A 20,042-nucleotide genomic window follows, 5' to 3' on the forward strand; every position below is an offset into this window, starting at 1 on the left:
GGTAATTAAAAGCGCCCTGGAAAATGGCCTTTTTTTACAGCAGCCCTCTCCCAGCTGGTGAAGAGCTGCTGCAGTGCTCTCAGTCCTCCCAGCTCCTGAGCTCATCATCTCTGACGTGTTCCCCTGCCATTGCAGCCAAGGGAAAACCTGCTCTGATGAACCCTTCCTTGGTCCTGTCCAAAAGTCCCCTCTCCCGATGATGGAGCAGGACTGCTCCTCTTACTGCCCTAATCCAGCAAAATTCTCCGGAGTAGCAGAAGGGACATTAGCAGAGGACGTTCTTCTGTCCTCGCTGGCCGCTGGCTTCTTCTACACAGTCGGAGGATCTCAGTTTCCAAGACCGCAGCAAACAGACCATCAAATCCAAAATCAATTCCTCACCCCCCTCCTCTACTTAGGCAGCTAAGGGCTTGAGTTTCAAAAGCTAATTGAATTTTAATGTCTAGCTAAACTCTGTGCAAGAAATCTCTTCCACTAACAGGTCCCATTTTATAAGTTACTCCTATCTCAATAAATCTAGACAAGTATAATTAGAGACTATTATTTATGGCATGAAAAAATCAATATCGTCATAAAACTGCTGACAGCACTCAGCTCTTAAGCAAAGACTGCAGCGCAGGAGGTACTTCTTTTCCAAACTTACTGTGCCTGCTGTGCGCTGAGCTGTGCCTTCTGCAAACCTCTGGAGCATGTTAACACGTTTGGCCCATTTGCTCTGACGAGAGGACAACACACGAAGTCCATTCCCTGGCTCTGCTACCGCCTCAGCACGTGACCAGAGGAATTCTCTCTGCTGCATTATGCACAGGGGTAGGCTCCAGAAATGAAGTCTCAGCCTTTTCAATTAGGAGCTTTCATCCCACCCGTGAAAACAACTGGCCCATATTTTATAAGAGTCTGTTGCTGTTGTAACTACCCTCATAAAACAAGCAATTCCCTCTGCCTTTGAACTCAGGAGTAATTTGGATGTTAATCCAATCAGGAAATGCAAAACCCCTTCAGAAGCAGTAAAGAACTTGCAGCTCTGCAACATAACTCTATACACTAAATATTTAATACACACACATATACACACAAAAAGCATCCATGGAGGTTTACTTATGCCCAGAGAGAGAGGGAGAGAGATGGAATTAGAACAAAAATGTGCTTTACTCTATAAAATAGACTTCTCCGTTCTCGGTGTAGGCCATCTCCCAGTTTTCCGGCAGAGGACCTAGGTTATCCTCGGCAGAAGGAGGTAGGTATTGAGGGAGGTTCTGAGATGGTTCCGTGGTGGGAACGTTGGTGTGGTTATCAATCGTGGATGGTGGGGCTGTCTCTCTTAGGATATGCGTATTATGCTCGTCTTGGTCACCAGACTCTGCTGTAGAATAAACAAGCACAAATAAAATTGAAAATCAGTCTTTTGCTCCTCCCATTTCCTTCTCCGGGTTTATCCTTACAGTTTTCCTCTCCTTGCTTTTTAATTTGCAAGACACAGCAACAGATGAACCGAGGGCAGAGACTCTGCAGTCTTTTTGCCAGCAGGGACGAGCTTGCTTTGCCCACACACACTCTGCCAGCCAGACCCTCGCCAGCGCAAATCAGAAGCTGTGATCAGCTCCTGTGTTTGCTCTAATAGGCCCTGCTGAGGTACCAAAGTCTTCCAAGCTGTCTCAGGCCCCGGCTCACTGATGTAGAGGAGTTCAATGGGCTTCTGAGCAGGCTTACACGTTCACTCCCGCAGCGCCAATTGTAGGATAGGGATTAGGAGAATTAAAATTTCCTGCTTGAAGAATGATCAAAAGGGGAGATTTTTACAAGTGCAGAAGGTAGCCAGAAGCTCAAAGTCAACAAGCTAATGGTGAACGTCTTTAGTGCAGTGGGTTTTTTTAAATTAAAAATTAAAATAAACGTCAGCACTACACCATGTGTCCACATGTTGCTGCTCACTAGTGCCTGTTCTAGCTGTCTGAGGAGGTTTATTCCATGGCTCATCACTGTATCTTTCCAGTCAAAGTCACTCAGGAGTATTTTATGATGTATCTGGCCGTTCTGCCTCTAAGGAAACATTTCTGATGCTTATATCCATGCAGTTTGGAGCTGAACCCATGAAACACTGCTGCTCATTCCCTCCATCCCTAATCACAGTAAATGCTCTCAGCAACCAGGTCTGTGTCCCCAACTCCTTCACAGAGAGGTTTTGGCAAAACCAGCCAAATTCTAAAATTATCCCTGTGTCTACCAAAGGGATTTCCTCTGTTTGGTTCTTGCAGGTGTTCTAAATCAATGGCAGTACTTCCAAATCTCCTGAGACCACCAGTCTCCAGTACAGCCAGCAGGCAACACACTCAGTAAAAGACAGAGAGATCAGTGTCACGCTCTGCCAAGTCCCCAAGCAGTGGGACTGAAAGGGCTTCGCAGCCAAGACCTCACCTCTGCTCTCCAGACTGGAAACCACGGACCTCCTCAACTCACAGCCCACAGCTTTGGTTTTTGGAGGGGCCCTTAACTACAGCTCCTGCATTATTTCTAGTCTGTGTGCTGCCATTACAAAATGACAAGACACTGAAAATAATAAACTAGGAGAAGAGGGAAGAAAAAAATGTAGACTATACCAGTACCCTCAGCCGCCTGCTTTCTAGCCTTCCTGGTGTTCGATATTTTTAGGTAGAAGCTGACAAGATAAAGAAGCATGAATGAATCATCGCCAGCTTAAGACTGCGAGTGTAAACATGCCAAAGTCTGGAAAACACAAGTCACTAAGAGGTCTTCTAAGGAAGCAGGAGCATTTTAATATGGCTAGCACACTTACATGTGAAATAAGCATAAGGAATCACTTTGGTGTATGAGAAATAACTCTTTTCTTGATTCTGTGCCCATTTAATGGAGGCAAGGGGCCAGGGTGTGATAATGTTGTGACAAATGAGCTGCATCTTCCAGTATTTCATCTTGTGAAGGAAAACAAGGAAGAGAAATGATGCTCGAGTTAGTTCAGGGGCACCAAACTGAGACAGGCGGCGAGGAGGTCAAACGGCATCTCCCACCAGCTTCTTCCCAAAATCGGATCCTGTGACAAGGGCTGAGGATGCTGCCGTGTCACAACATGTGAGAAACTACCCTCAGCGCGAAACTTTGTAAAGGAGCTGGTAAGCAGAGACAGAAACGCCAGCCTGGGAGGGATTAGGGCAGCCAGGAGTGATTTGGGTTGGAAATATCTAACAGGTAGCAGCCGAACAGAGCACAACCCTCAAAGCCATTTGACAGTTTGGCCCAGAGGGGGCCAAAACTAAATCTCAGTCTAAATCCTTTGAAAGCTCTATACAGATGGTAGAGCCAGGACTTTGGCAGGTAGGAACTGGCATGACGGCTCCTATGACTCACCAGAGGCTGGGAAGGAAAATTGTCCTGGTGGTAGGAAGCGACCAGGGGACAAAGGACCTAGTGCCAGTGATGGTGAGCGCCTACAGCAAGCAGCTGTGAAAGGCGTAAAGGTGTGGATAATGCTGCTTGCTAAGTACCTACCTGAAAGGGAGCTAGGAAGATTAATTCAGTGCTTGAGACTGAGCTGAGGAAGTAATGCCCTAAGCGCTAACAAATACTAGGACTGCGGACATGGGGAAGAGCTCTTGCTCTACCGAGCTTCACAAACTTCCAGTTGATTTCTGTGGAAATTCAACTGATCTCCAATAGTATTTTGCTCTGAATCTGTCTGCACAGCACTTGACTTTAGATTGCAAAAGTTTCCAGTGATCTTGCAGCCAATGCTCAATGGTAGCCACGGCGGGACGGAGATCTGTGTTCAGCAGGATACGAGGCCTTCACAACATAAAGAGCTTATATCCATGCTCCAGACCTCATTCCTGCAGCAAGCAGCCCTCAATTTGCTGGAAGGTACGTTGGAGAAGAGGACCTAGTATTTGTACATGACAGGTATCTCTAGATGCAAGGAAGGGAGGACAGCAACCTATTTATGAAGGAGCAACAATTAATTTCAAATGTAATCCTGATTGAGCCACTTCATACTGTTTGTTTATAACTGTCAACCACAGCTCAACTCTTCCTTGAACTTTCTGGAACTAATGGATTTGAACTTCTCCCCATTTTTTTGTCATCCAGCAAAATCCCACAAGGCCTTTTTAGAAGACACAACTGTGCATGTGATTGTCCACACCTGGCCATCTGCCATTCAGGTGTTGTTGGCCAGTTCTGTCTGGGATTGACAGCTTTGCACGAAACCCATTAAAAACAAAAGAAAGAAACACCAAAAATCCCCCTCCAGAAACCTTCCCCATGTATCCTAACTGACGGGCCATGATATTTTTGCTTTACCTGTGAAGCTACTGCTCATTTCAGGTACATCATCCTCTTCCTCATTCTCTGTATGCACTATGCCAGCATTTTGCATATCATTGTAAGACTTGGTTCGCTTTGGAGTCGACTGCTTGGAGCCAGACTGCAGGTTTTGCAAAGCATCGGTGGAAGTCACTTTCCCACTGAGGGGCTGGCTGGGAGGCTTGGGCGTTCCATAGTAGTTACCTAGGCAATAGAAACACATTTGCATCTTCAAAAGGGAAGAGTTTATAGCAGCAAGACTTCTATTTTATTTTATTTTCAGTTCTAACGAAATCTCTCCCCACAAGTAATTAAATAAACAAACTAACACACGCCATTCCCATTTGGGGGTGGGGGAGCATATTTCATTTCTAGAGCAGACACGGAAATATTTCTTGCCTTTTCAGTTATTCTTGTTGAATCTAAAAGGAGAAGCAATGGTTGCATTGTTTAGGTGCACTGAGCGTACAAGGGCTAAAACAAAAAGCAGTCATGGTGAATAGCAAAACTTCATCTAGTTACATCTGAATTTCAATTAGTAGCCTTTTTACATGTGTGCACCCACACAATGCTGTGGCAGATCTGGAGTGAGCCCTGCAGAAAATAAAAAATTCATGACTGCTATCACCCAGAGAAGTGATGAAAGGCTCGATGGCCTGCTTTAATACACAGGTTCTTTTAGGGTGGATGTTGCATTTAAAAAGCAAAAAGTATTCTCTCTCTAAAAGAAAACTTTGACAAAGGAGAGAAAAGGAAAGGTACCACGTGGCACTGCTTTCTTCAAAGAGGAAACTCAGCAGTTGGGTCAACTTGGGTAGAAGTGAACAACCAGACCTTAAAGCAAAACTTGAAGGGACAAAGACGCACCCATAGTTACACAAACACACAGCTCTTGGCAGCCATCACCAGATGTGATGCAAACAGTGCAAAGGGCTTGGGATGCTTCAGAGTCATTTTAAGTGACCACGAACGAAATACAGAATAAATGCAGGTTCACTGATGCCAGAACCTTGGAGGTATTTCACTGTTCCTGTCTCACTTCACCTCAAACACCACAGCAGAGCTTGACTTGCCCTGAAACAGCTCCACAGGAACCTCCGGTCTCAAATCAGTTCCCGCAGCACTGGGCATCATAGGAATTCAGGCCTATTGCAAGGGGCATCTTTTACTTTTTATACAACGATCTGTGATATACAACAGTCTTACATAAAACTCTCCACATTTTCCCTTTCAAGAATTGTTAATTTTCATTCACCACCTACAAATTCTAAGGGTGAACTTAAAAATTCTCCCTATACTCTCCGACATGACAAAATATAAAGGATGCTCTCCCATATAGCTTTTGTATAAACCCACGTGGGGGTGCATGCATATAGCTGCAGCTGTGGCAGCAGCACAAAATTCTTCTCTAAACTACACATGTACATTTGATTACATGCTTCACCTATATCCATAGGCTATGTATAATCTGAAAGACTTTTTTTTTCAGTTTTTCAGTACATAATTACATTATGTGTTTAATATCCATTCCCCAGAAAGTGTACGTGCCTCTGTATTATCCCTGTTACACTAGATGGAAACCACATGCCAAAGGCAGATTGTGCAAAGGCACTTTAGAACCTCATCTGTGCTAAAAATTTTTTTTCATTTATTTTTATACATTTGCATGCGTATTTTTGTTGCAGAACTCAACACCATTCATACACCGAGATACGACACTGAGTTTAAAGTTAGCCAAGCAGCTCTGCATTGACCTGCCCCACTGCTGTGCACAGGAGTTCCAGCTCACCCAGCGCATTTCATACTGCTCAGCCATCACACACGTAAGGTTCAAAATGGCATATCCTTCTTTCTGTTTGGAGTTGTTTGTCTCAACTCCCGTTTAGCCGACTGAATTGCCTTTCCCATTAGATCATCTAAGTCCCTTACAACCCTGAAGCTGCGCATGTTTTCAGCTTTAGGGTCATGTCACAGGGATCAGTGCACGTCCTAACACTCGGAGATCTCAACCTATGAGTTTGGAAGGTCTCTGGACACATCAGGAGCAAGGGAGACCAGGAATCACCCTGGCTCAGGCTGGCAGAGTCCATTTGAGAAGACCACTTTGGACACACGTTGCTATCTTTTGCCCTCACTGCCTTCCAAGAGGAGAAGAAGTCTTTCTTACAGAGCTGAGGCTGAAGTCGGATAAGCTCCTATCTCCATGCACTTACAGCCGGAGTACTAGGACAGCAACACGTGCAGGTTTGTCTTAACAAGGTGTGTTTGAGCCTGTATACAACATCGTGGATTCAGCTCCATAGGAGCAGCAACGCTCCGAAATGCTTTCATCTTCTGTTCATCATTTCAGAATCTTAAATGTACATTGATGCATAATTTATAGGGAGAAGGAAATTACTTCTTCTGGAAAGAGTCTCTAATGGGGATGGAGGCTCCTAAGCAGGTTGCAGTCTCTGCTAGAGAAATGATTCTTATGCTCTATATACTGCAGGTCTATTTTATATAAAAAGAGGAGGAACTGGGGAGAGTGCAAAGGGAAAAATACAAAGGTAGGTGGGCAGAAAAAGGATAATCTACACTGCTGCCATTCTATCCTCTTTGGCATTTCTCCCGAAGAATGCTGCTACTTTAGGGTTTGGGGGCTGGTTTGTTTTTCCAGACAAAATGTATGTTTTCTAAGGATGTTAACTGCTAAGCAGCGAGATCCACGAGTGTGCCAGATACATGAGAACAGCTTTTATTTATGGCACTGCACATCGCTCTTTTGTGCAAAATTTCATTCAGGTCTGCTGTAAATGGTTAAATCTTTCTGCAATGGATGCAACAAAGTGAATGAAGGGGATATATAGAGGTTGCTAGTGTGGATTTTTATTTCTCCTGGACAAGAACATAACACAGATGTTACCATCCCTCCTCCAATTACAGAGAACTACGTGATCATATCTTTGAGGTTTGTTCCTTTTCAGTTCCTCTAGCAACAAGCAAGGCTGGAGTTCCTAGCAGTCCATGGAGAGCTGTTCCTCAGCAGAAAAACAGGCTTCTCTAAAGTATTTCAGATTTGCTTACGCCAAAATCATCAGTCACTTTTCAAACCAGCCATGGCTGTTGGTACTACTATTAGTGAGTAATTATTTTCTACCAAGACAGTGTGCTGCCTTAGAGGATCCTACAAGTATATATGAACACATACAAAGAACAAATATGAATTTGAAACTGAGCATGGCTCTGCTTGTGTGGGTTTTGTTTTGCAGAATATGGGAAATGCAGCTACTGGGGCTGAACTTTTCTTTTTCCTCCACAGGAGGCAGATTCAGCCTGAGTCAATATTCCAAAAAAATCACAGCTCTTCCTTCAGATTCACACAAGAACATACAGGTTTGGGAAACAACCCAGCTCGTGATGAAAAGCTGCAAAAGAAAGCTCCACGTGGGCCCGGGCGTGGGGGCAGGCACACCATTAGGAGGGGCTGGCACTTAAAATTATCATCAAAACTCATGTTTAATCCTAGAAATTAGAAAGAGAAAATATTTACCCTGTGACTCAGAAATCCAAACGTGCACCATTAACAACTGACAGTGAACAGCCCAGCAAGAGTTTTAAAACGCTCCGACTCGACATCATTTGTTCAAATTAAATCTGTCAATGTTTATGAAAAAACATACATTTAAAAATATGCTTTAACAGTGTTTTGTGAGCCACTTGTAAGTCTAAAGAAGGGGCTAACTTCATAGCCAGTGTAATTTGTACTGAATATCCAATCAGCTCTAATTATTAACAGCATGTTACATGTGCATACACAAGCATCTGTCATCCCAGAGGATCCCAAAACATTTTCTGAAGTCAGCACAGTAGTTATGGCAGGAGTCCCCGGGGTGCTGAGCTCAGGTGAAGCTCTGCAAAACTTCTGAGGACTGTGCCCCTAACGTGATGTCTCAAAGCTGGCAAAGAGCAGCCTGTCTCCCAGACGAAGGAGATTTCTTGATCAAGACAGCAGGAAAACCTCTCCTTTTCTGTGGAAATGCCAGTTCTGAAGCAGCCAGCATGGCAGAAACGGCACTTTCCCATGACTGATTCCTACGGGAACCAGGCTTCTAAGCTTTACCCTCTTCTCAATCACATTTGGATCCTGCCTACAGCAACTGAATTAAGAGCTAATAATGCATTCACTCAGCAGATGCAGATACCAGTAACTGAATTCCTTGTCATCACCTTTCACTAAACCTTATTTTATTCAGTCCCTTGGTGCTTACAACTTATTTAACCACAACCGAATTTTGATGGCAGCTTTTGCAGCCAAAGCCATGACTTAATCCATGCACTGTAAAGCACCACTCAGGAGAGTGCACAAAAATAACAATAATAATGAAAAAAAACCAGAACAGTTATTTGGAATGAGTTGATTTCTTTTCATCTCCTTATCTCTAAGTGTCGGCAGCTTACACATTTTAGCATTGCGCACAGTAATTAGACTTCGGTAACAGCTAATCGCAACAATAAGACAAGTTCTCATCATCATAACACTTCTTCCTCTGCCAATTCAGGCAGTGATCATAATCACTGAAAGCAATCTACAGCAGCTTCTACCCTGTCCTGCAGCTTATTAATTAAAGCAATGCTGTCAGCAAAAAGAACTTTCTTTTTAAGTTTTAGAAACCTAGTGCTAATGGAAAATTTGCCTTATAGTTCAAAATAACAAAACATTCTTATTAAATATTCCCCTGCGGGTGGTAAATTCACAGACAACCTTCAGTTGTTTATGTGACCTGGAATTTGAAATGTAATTCACAAAAATACACCAATTAGCTACCCTTAAGTAAAATAACTATGAATCTAATCCATAAAAACTTTTACCAACCACTATTCAATTCGATTCGAGTTGAAAGGACTCCATCCTCCATGCTATTTCTGGGAGGGGTAAATATGCACAAGAACAGAGACACAATCTAAAAGGTTCTGAAGTGGAATGGATTCAAAAGTAGCCGTTTCACCTTGCAGAGAGGGAAGATGAGCCCACGGAGACCGCTGGGCTGGGGACAGGGTGGCAGAGCCGACACGGAGAGGTGAAAGAAGGCAGAAGAGCTGCGTGCAAGGTCGAGCACGAGCTGGAGCGTTAATCCTAATGGTACAACAGCAATTGAAGAATGCGGTCCCAAACTGTGTATTTCAATTACTTCAACCTGTAGATGTTGGCTTTGCAGTAGCTATTTCTCTTTTCTGGGGGAGGAGAATTTCTCTTGCTTTTCTGGTGCAAACAGATTTAGGACTGGGACTGGGAGTGCATTTGTCGCTCAGGAAAGGACTGAGCAGAGTTCTCGCAGTTCTGAATTTACTGACACCTACTGTGAGGCATAATTCTGCAATTATAAAAATCCCAAGAAACTCAAAACCCTCTGTGTAGCACAGAGGACCCTGCGCCCACAAGAAGTGCATCTGATCTTCAAAGCTACCACTCTGTGTTAACAAGGACTCCATTAACAGCTCACGTTTTAAAAAGCAGTTCATAGCTTACTATATTTATGCAAATGAGTATTTAGGGAAAGAGACTTGGAGATAAGCAGCAAAATTAAGCAAGGCTTCGACATGAAGACTTTAAATCTAATTATTAATGTAATTGTTTTCTTTTCCGAAATGCAACTGCTCTTCTCTGCGCTGCACAAGGACCAAAACAATTGACCCTTAATTTTAGCAGAAGAGCTTCTGCTCATCTAATCCAGCAAGAGTGCTTGTGTCTGATTAGCACAGGATGAATTGATTCCTGGGAGCAGAGCTCCTGCTACAGTGTTTTGTCTGTTCTCTTCCCAGATCACATTCTGCTACAGATTTCCACATTTAGATGACAGATCTGGCTGCTGTCTGTGGGATTCACCTAGCTGCAACTGCACATTGATTAGCAATTGCCTTGAGGAAATTCAGAGTATCCAGGCAACCGGGAGGAGGCCGCAGATACAGCATCTGGATCGGAAGCAAAACATAGGCAGCGAAACAGATCTCAGAGAAATTAACCTACAATATATGCAAATCCAATCTGCTTTAACTAGGAGATTCTCTGTCAATTTTTGCAGTTATTAATGGTGAGGTTAACTGAAAGATCAGTCTGGATTTCTCATTAAATTAGTCAAAATGTTACGATGCGTACATTTCAATTTACGTCTGAAATTTAACATACACTCCAATTAGTGTCCTCATAGGCAATGACAGCATAGCGGAAAGTCACCTACAGATCAAATCAGTCTCATTTATTCTGATTTCTCCTCCTGTGTTGAGATATCACTAGGTATTGCCACATGCTATTGTTAACACTCATATACAGCTGCTTCCAAGCACATTTAATGCATGGAAAATTTCTAAAACAAACCCAAGATATTTAAAGTAGCACATAAGCAGTAAGATCTTGGTAGCATGGGGCACGACATGGCTATGGAAACTCAGGGTGTTTCCTGAGCCCCGCTGTATTATAGCAACTGTTATATCCACGTGCAAATAGATTAAAAAAGTTCACAGGGAACATAAATAAGTATGTGCTTGTGCATGGTATATACAGAGAACACAGGAGAAGCAGCTGGAACACACCATACCTAGCACAAGGCTGTAGGAATCAAGAAAATACCGTGTTAAGGCGTTGCAATATGCAACTCTTCTTTTTGCAAATACTTATATATTTAGAAATATATATATATACACTGCCACCACGAGGATGTGTCCCATTAACACCGTGCCTCTCCGGAAGGCGGTGGCATCTGTATCGCAGCTCGCAGAGTGGGGCAAGCTCTGCACCGGCAGGGAAATGCCGTGGCTTCGGAGGCCGGGCTGCCTCTTGGCACAGAAGGGCTGCCCAGCTGCAAAGGAGCTGGATATAAAGGAGCTGGATAACACCAGCGAGGAGTCGCCAGTTCTAGGGACCGTCCCGAGCACAGCCAGTACCAAGAAACTGCCAAAATGTGCCTGGCTGCCATCTATCAATGGACCACTATGAACAGCCTTCAACACGTTAGAGTGTGGTTAAAGAGTAAGCAATGCCTTAAAATAACCTGAAATCTAACCTAGGAAAAAAGCATCTAATTCACCATATCTTTTTTTGCCAGAGGTGTTTGGGGACAACCTTCTCCCACAAGGTTTGTGTTTTAAAATGCATCAAAACCAGTGAAAAGCAGGACTGCTGATGAACAATTTCAGACAGAGCTCACGTTGAAAAACTTCTTACTGAAGGTGCACAGAGAGAAGTTAATCAGCAATGCCATAGGAAATTCAAAACCATTCTAAACCCCTATCAGATATTTCAATATTTGCTTTTAGAGAGAGTTACTCAGCTACCTCTTTAGCTGTTTGTAGAATGAAGCACTGTTATCAGATGACACTTCAGTTTAGCAGCACTCATGCTTAACACTGATAATCATGTACATACACAAGACTGTGTTGTCTTTTTTTCTTACTAGTGGTTTAGAAAAAATAACAGAAAAAAAAAGCAAGCAAAGTCTAAAAGCCAAAGATAGAACAGGAACCTTTCTGCAGTACGCAGATGTTAATAAGTGGATATTTGACATGATACATTGTAATAGTGCTAAAGGAGCCATTATGATTTATTGAGTCAATCTGCAGTATGGAGACAATAATAAGCGGATCTTATCTTATTAAGTGGAACATGTTGTTCTGCTGCATGGGCATCCCCAGCATCTGCCACCCTTACTCACCCAATCTTCCCGTCATGTTTTGCATGCCACAGACACAGCTCTCGTTTCAAGTTTGTACCAAGTCGGTGAGACCCACAGGCTGCAAAGACACCAGAAGACCAGCAAAGAAAATCCAGCCATTTTGCTAAAGCAGCTGGGGGAGCAGGGCTGCTGCAGAGAAACCCAAGGAGAGCTAGCACATCAGACAAATTAGGCTAAAGGCATCTTGATTTGAAGCATGTTGCTGAATACACCTCTCTACTTCAGCTGAAATTCTAACTGCACTATTAAGGTAATTTATTACACTCATTAAGTACCACAATCGGAGACCCTGTCTACAGTAGCTAGCTTTATACACTTTAAAAATGTTAGCAAGTCACCCCATTACATCTTAGTCATGAGACTAATGCAGATTACTTATTACTTCTCTTGGCAATCACATAACACTTGTCCTGAGAATGAAAGATGATGCCTTGACAATAATATGCTATAATGTAATAACCCTTCACATGTTATAAAGTGCAGCACTTTTTCTTTTGAGGATCACTAAGTGCTGGGCAGGCATTCATTAATACAGCCTCGCCAGACCCCGGTGACACGGCCATCCCCATTCAAAATTCAGCCACCATGCTAATGTCCCCGTGCGTCTCTGCACAGCACCCATCTCCACTGCTGCATTCAGTACAGCCCTCTGAAATACTGTTGCTTCCACTCTCTCCCTCCTATTTGTAATAGCAGATAACTGCAGGCACAGGATATCTGCTGAAATATTAATGAGAGAGAAGTAAGTGTTGTTTTAATATTCTCCAGGCCAGTAACATGAAGTATAGAGCAGTTACCTGATCTGCCCAGGGCCACTCAGCAGCTGGGGAAGAAACGGGAGTAAAATCTAGAAGTTGTGGTTCTGCTCAAAACAGCCCTCCCTTGGGGTCCCTGTGAGAGCCCGCAATTCAAATGCAGAAGTAATTGCTAAATAATTAGTAGCCTACACAATTACTTCCATGCATCCGTCAGTATTTTATGCCCTGAAGAAGCAGTCAATAAATGCCTGAGATTATAATTATCATGATTTCCTATCCACCAGAAGGCCTAGGCAATGCGCAGTCTAAAAAGATTTTTCCTTCCTAATGAGTACTGTCAATGGGAATTACTAACCAGCTTGAGCATGTTGCATGCAGCTTTACCAGCACGCACCTGGTGCAAAAAGCACCAATACTGCTACAGCACCACAGCTCTGGGCAGGTCTTCCAGAATTTCAGCACCAGCTCCCGGATTCATGTGATCAGCATGTAGCTTTCATTAGGGGGAAAAAAGAAGAAGTTTCTAGGCTTTATGGTTAAAAATCAGCACTTTAAAAACAACCTGAAAACCTCTGGAATTAAGGCTTGCAAACACCTCCTCCCATCTGATCACAATTTTTGCAGCCTTTTGTGTGAAGAACACACCAGAGAGGTGACAGGTGACCAGAAAAGCAGCTGCCATGCCCGCTCTGCATTCACCGGGACGTGAATCAAAAACTGCCCAGAAGAACCTATTTGCAGTGCACTAGAGGAAATAAGAATGCCATGCAGCCCAGTAGGCAGGCAACACATTTTTTTGCCTATTTAGCTTGCAGTTTCTCTCTGCAATTAGAGCACTTTCAAAACCCAGGCTGTTCTTTCAAAACCTGATACACTCTCCTACTTTTTTTATGGTTTCCAACTGTTCTCTTCTGCATTTTCTTTATTCTTTCCAAATCAATAGTATCCGTATCAGCATCAAAGTCCTGTGTATTACCCCTCTTCTGACTGCTCCCTGTTTTCTAATCTTTCTCCCCAGAAGTTCTCTTCAGTAAGTCTTACTAAAAAAATGTTCATGTTACATCTTCTCCTGCAAAGTTTTTCCCAGTGATAGTGCCAGTATTCACGTGGCTTTATGCCTTCAAGACGCAAACAAATATCATCCAGTAATGCCAAGACTTTATTCCTGATCATTCAGGTCAGACTTCCTCTCCAGCAGCTGAAACATAGCACAGAAATACAGGGCATCCATCCATCCCCCCCCATGCAGACACTTACAAATTAAGGGCCAGAAGGGACCTTGGGACCACCCTGACCCCAAACCACCAGCCTGCTTGAGCCACATGGGCTTGTGGCTGCCAGGCTCACGAAAACTTCCCCAGTCATCATCACTACTCTCTGTTTCATAGAATTCCCCTTCCTTCATCTCTAAATCACCTAATTACATTGTAATCAAAAGCAACCTTATCTTTGCAATTGTTTGATTCCCACTCAGCACAATAGGTAGCATTATTAATAATAAAAGCCATGCATTAAAGGTATTATTTTATTGTTCTTCAGAGGGAAATAGAAGATTATTTCTTTTTGTCGGGTTCCATCCCTCTGGTTTAGAATAAGCCATCACTGGCAAGGTCAAAAACACAATCAACCTCTTCATGGTGGTACATTTAAAAAAAATAAAAACAAAGAAGGCAGCAAAATCCAGCATAAAACAAACGACAATTAAAGTAATATAAGACTATAGAGTTGGGCAATAACAAAGACTTGGACATTAAAAGTCTAACTTACTTTGTGGTCTGTGTTTTTGGCAGATTGGGGGTTTTTTATAGACAAAATTGCTGGAGATTACAGCACTGAGTCTGAATCACACCAGCTTCCAAGATCTAATCAAGATCAAGACTGTCTCGATCAATACTGTTGTAAAATAAGATTTCCAAAAAATGTACAACAATGCCATTAAAGAAATCTCGGAAGGCAGCAAAATAATTTCTTGAAGCTGTAAGTGAAAAATGAACTTTATTTATTTCACATTACAATCAAACAGTAATGTGTCTTGATGCATATGTGCACACATGCATCATCATTATTTGCTTTATTCTTATTGATTTTTCCTTCCATGGGCCAGCTCTCCAGAACCACTATGCACCAGCATCACTGATGTCAATGGAGAAAGAGGCTTCTCAGCACTTCTGACAAATTATTCCTTTAAAGTTCAGACACTTCTATCACCCACAGAAATGAAATACGCATTAGACTTATGAGAAATCAACCTCATCTTCAGCAGCTCAAAAAAGCAACCCATGAAATCTAAACAGTTTAGCTGCTACTGCATATAATCACATAAGCAATGAAACAACCGTGTTATAACTGTCCCAGATGGGTACAGCATTTCCTGAAAACTGATTCCCAGCATGTCCCAGAAGCCAGCTTACAGACAGCGACCCATTTTGTCTTTCCAAGTGGAAAGGTCACCAGAACAAATATGATCAGGAAGTAACGGCGAGGCCGTTCAGCTGATCTATTTCAAGCACCATGACAAAGAAAACTAATTTACAGTTATAATTAGAAACACAGAGAGGAAAAAGCTCATTTTGGAGAAGTGCTGCTGCTGGAACGTTAACATTGGTGCCAATGGAGCTAATCAGCTCAGAGAGGTGGAAGAGTGAAACCAAATTATACATTTAGCATCTTCATGCAAACCAGGTTTGACACTGCAATTGTCTGCAGTTGGGAATAAGTGCAAGGTTTAAAGGTGACCTTACAAGAGAGCTTTTAAAGAAATAGACTAAACAAACAGTGTTTCAAGACTTTTTTTTTAGAGCTTGAAAACGAAAACCACATGTCACAATCTTTTCTGTTCATATTGGATACTTTTCAAAGACTATCAGCTATTTCTGTGTAGTTCATATTTTTAAATGTATTTCATGTTTCTTATTACCAGCTGAAAGAATAAGGCTTTTTCAACTTCTTGTAATTACAGGAAGACCCATTTAATTTCTTGTAAATGGAAATATGACATGAATGAGCTGAAGTACGCTGGAAGGACTTTCAAACCTGTAATGTATTTGTCGTCATTGTCTTCTCAAGAGGTACATCTGAATGTTGGGGGGGGGTTAAAAACCAACAAAACAAAGCCAAAAAACACCCCAAAAGGAGTTTTCAATTTAAAGGAGATATAGATTGCAGGTTTAGTTACACAAATCCTATTATGTACCTAAACGTGGCCCATTTGCCTTGCATTTCTCTGGGAGTCAAAGCTATCTTTTTCCTGCTCTCACCCTGGTGATATTCAAGTGCCCCTTGGCTGTCTCAGTGAGGTTGTTTGTAAAGCTGTGCTGTAAAAAGGATCAACACAATGACCCGAGTTAGAAGTAATTATCCAAGAATAAAGAAGGAAAAAAAAAAAAAAAGGCTAAACCCAGCGCATCATGTAGCTGTAGTGAGACACAATTGGGTGATGAAGGATATGTGTTTAGGGAAGATGAAGGGAAAGAGAGACAGCAGGAGGAAAGAAAAAGTGAACAAGGAGATGAGCCATAGCAGATAAAACAAACAGATGAATTTTCATTCACTGCCACACTGCCTTCCCTCAGTATTTTGTAACTGGACTTTCCTGGCATACTGAAGTTAATCTTTTGAGGTAGTTAACTTGAAGGGAAAAGACAAAAGCACAGCAATAATGAAATTCCCTCTCTCAGGGTACATAGAGAAAAGGGAAGTAGAGCACTAGGATGGAAAGTGAGGTCCTAACTTGAGCTGGTTAACTCAAGCAAGGATGATGCAAGTCTGGTGTCCTACCATGGTTACTTGAAGTGCTTTTTCACTGCCCGTGGCTCCATACCTTCATAAGTTCCTACTTCCAGAAGGGTCCCACTTCGCTCCAACTCCAGAAACTCCTCCACAGTCAGAAAGTTATAGTCCACACCAGGCACTTCTCCTTCTCTCGGAGGGCGGGTTGTGCCTGAAAGGAAAAATTAGCATGTTAATATTGTTGTTTTCTTACTAAGAGTTAAAAGGGACAGTAAAAATTGATCATAAAGATACAACAGCATCTGTAAAATACAGTTCTGTGAGCTACACAGACAGCAGTGTCAAAAGAGTTCAGTTAGAAGTTAGGAGCCCATGTAAAAACAAGACAAGACCTAGATCGCAGGTTGAGCTGGCAGTACCAGTTCCACTCAATGACAATGTTTTTTATATTCTCAGAAAGACTCTCTGGCAAAGAAATCTCTCATATCACATGCAGAAACACAGCTGGAAGAGTTTGGTATCTGGGAATATGCCAGCAATTACCTTCCTGCCATTAGCACAGTCTCTCATACTTCAGCTTCACTAAAATTGCAATCTGTATTCTCAGATAAAGCAACTTCTTTCTAGCTTCCATTATTTCTGTATCACCTTATCTCACCAAACATTCTTTTACATCATAAAGATCTTTTCTCCCTCATTTCTTTTTAATATTTTATCTCTATTTCTGTTATTATTTTTTATTCAGCATTAAAAAGTACCGTGAGACGGTTTTGATGCACCGTTCACACATGCTCACTAAAGAGACAACCTGCAAACACTTCTCACTGAATTTCACCTATAAGCTCATTCCAGTTCAAGAAATACTTTTCTTTTTGAGTAATAATTCACACAGAATCTCCCTTTAGCACTCAACAGTTTAAATAGCAGCCATGGAGAACGGGGCCCCAGTCACTGCTACTCTGCCAGCTCTGAAACTCTTCTCTCTTCTGACCAATTTACAGCCCTTTGAAGCATGGTGTAAGAGGAGTTGTTTCATGACTTTTTGCTAAGATGGCTTGGGCCACTGCATTTTAGGTCACCGAGCACAGCTTAATTGATTAGGATCAATTTCTGTTCAATAGCCTTTATTTTCCATGACTCTGGAGGCTAGGAGATGGCTGTCTTCTGTACATCTAAGATTAAGAATAAATGATAGATTTACAGCTGGTACAGGAAACTGAACTTTAGAAGAAACAGCAGCATTAGAGAGTTGGAGGTGTCCGAGTGCTGCGGCTTGGGAATAACTTTGGAGATGTGGAAACCATACCTAACATTTAATGAAGCATGATTTCTCACTTCTGTGGGACTCTTCCGGCCCCTGGGCAGTGACTTCTCAGTGCATATAATTTCTTAAACCCTCTATAAAAGGACTGAAGAAAGTATAAAGAAGCTGAGCTTCTGGAAACTAATTGGGAAGATTCCAGCTCTCAGAAGTTGAAAGAGCATAAATTTACCATGCCTGCATCTGGCAAATGTTTTCCTCAAGTGCCACAGAAGCGGAAGGTCTGCTTATGCCCTATTCATCTGAGAGACTGTTCAAGAGGTCAGTCTTGACAGAGTCATACCCTTGAAAGACTATCACTAGATTAATTTCCTTGATAGACATCCACTTTCTCTAACATCCTCCATTTCTTGTTTCAAAATAGAAACTCTCTCTCTTTTTCTATTATTTACCATCAGCCTTCAGATAGTCTATAAATTCCTGTGCTTTTTCTATCATTCCTTCTCTTGGAGCTCTGTGAATGGGTGAAGGCAGGAGGAGGAAAAGCAAAAAAAAAAGGGGGATGGAAATGGTGATGAATATCTTCATCCTACCAGCAGAATTACTCTTTCCTATTTGAAAGGAATCAATTTTGCGTTCTTTGTATTTCTGAATCCTTACAGTAAGACTACAACGGTTTTTACCGACTAGTTTGTAACAGAGGACAGATGTCTTTCACAGATCTACACCAGAGAAAGCATGGAACTGCACCACACACCCCTCTCTGCCCGAGTGCCTGCGCTTCCACCTAAAGGCAGGCAGCGAAGCTCAGCGGGCAATGCCCACGCAGGTCCCTCCCTGGCGTGCAAGGAGTGGGCACGCATCCAGCAGCGGGGATGAAGGGTCGCAGAGCCCGCAGCATCTCCTCCCTGAGCACTGACACTGCTGTAGAGGTTCAGGTTGTGAGGACCCTCACCGGAGCATCGTGGCTGTTGACCACTGCCAGGTTCCCCTAAACCAGGCCCGCAAGAGGGAAGGAAGAATGAAAAGCCTCAGCAAAAAGTATGTCCAAGGATGTGCTGTAGCTGTCCCATGGCTGGAGCACAGTGGAAGTGAGAATTAGACTCTGTAGTGCTCCTCATCCAATGCATCCGTCAAACGTCATCCTGAGCCTTGCGGCACCTGAGCCAAATGACAAAGATCGGGACATGCTTTTTCCCAGTAACTGACAACACACGCTCATGAGACACAAAGATCAGGGAACTTCAGGACTCATTTTACTTTATCTTCTAAATCCCTCTTCCTTTCTTTACCTACATCTTCCCACAGAGAGTATTTATTAATAATTTTTTTTTCTTTCTGAATTTTTATAGCGGTGAAATTGCAGTCAGCAGTTTACTAGTGCTGGCTGCCTATTTGACATGACAATTATATCTCTGCCATAATTCCTCTGAGCCATTTTAATGGATCTATTTGTTTCATCTCAGTGTTCTTAATTTCCTGAATATGTTCAAGTCGAAAAATCGCAGATGTGCTTGCTATCAGCGCGATTGCCTGCAATACACGCTGAATGCATTAGAAACACCAAGTCGCCGCGCAAAAGAAAAACATTACATCACAGAGATAACATTTGTCACCTCGCGTCGGTCCTCAGCAACAAAAGGAGGGAAAATAAAAAACTACACTGGTTAGGGTATCTTATCTGGGCAAAGGCGAAAAACCCAACGACTTTCCATGTTGCTGTCTAGAGCAAAGATTGCTTGCAGATGCTCGGGCTGTTATCCTGCTTCACATCTGAGCAAGTGTTACTGAATGCAATTGAGAAAGGCAGGGGGAAGGGAAAACCCGCCTCCGTTTTTCTTGTAGCAGAATGACAGGCTGCCGGCTGGACACACGCCTGGCAGATGGCATTTCAAAGAGTTTTCATGAACCATCTGGGATGTGTACAATGATTACAAACCACACTTACAACAAAGCCAGAAGGGTTGCTTCACAAGGGGGGTGGGGGGAGAGGGCGGGCGGAAAGAAAGGGGGGAAGAAAAGAAAACCAAGAGGTGCATAAGCAAACTCGATGACTTTTTCTCAGGCATAGGATGCTAAGAATAATCGGCACCTTCCATCACGAACCCTTCCATGGCCTGAAACAACTGCTCGACTACAGCAGAAGCATGTGTGTGCACAGCCCAACACCATCGCAGGCTACAAGCTACCGTTGGAGCTTTCTGCTGATAAACTCCAAACTGTAATTAATTCTCCCATCGTTAACGTGAGTTCATTATGTACAAAGCATAG

General features: G+C 42.7%; 1 protein-coding gene across 22 annotated transcripts in view; it reads right to left on the reverse strand.

Moving 5' to 3' along the window:
• MAGI1 (membrane associated guanylate kinase, WW and PDZ domain containing 1) overlaps window positions 1–20,042 on the reverse strand; it is a 356,289-nt gene that overhangs the window by 74,712 nt on the left and 261,535 nt on the right. For 20 of the 22 annotated variants that reach the window (XM_049826433.1, XM_049826431.1, XM_049826430.1 and 17 more), the window contains exons 3-5: window positions 16,602–16,721; window positions 4,312–4,518; window positions 1,153–1,363 (exon numbers count right to left, since the gene is read on the reverse strand). In XM_049826433.1, the coding sequence (XP_049682390.1) occupies window positions 1,153–1,363; window positions 4,312–4,518; window positions 16,602–16,721 (538 nt within the window). The remainder of the gene's footprint in view (window positions 1–1,152; window positions 1,364–4,311; window positions 4,519–16,601; window positions 16,722–20,042) is intronic. The other 2 variants (XM_049826432.1, XM_049826420.1) reach the window with 1 other exon arrangement.

The sequence above is a fragment of the Accipiter gentilis genome, chromosome 23 (assembly GCF_929443795.1).
Source record: "Accipiter gentilis chromosome 23, bAccGen1.1, whole genome shotgun sequence".
Taxonomy (NCBI): Eukaryota; Metazoa; Chordata; class Aves; order Accipitriformes; family Accipitridae; genus Astur; species Astur gentilis.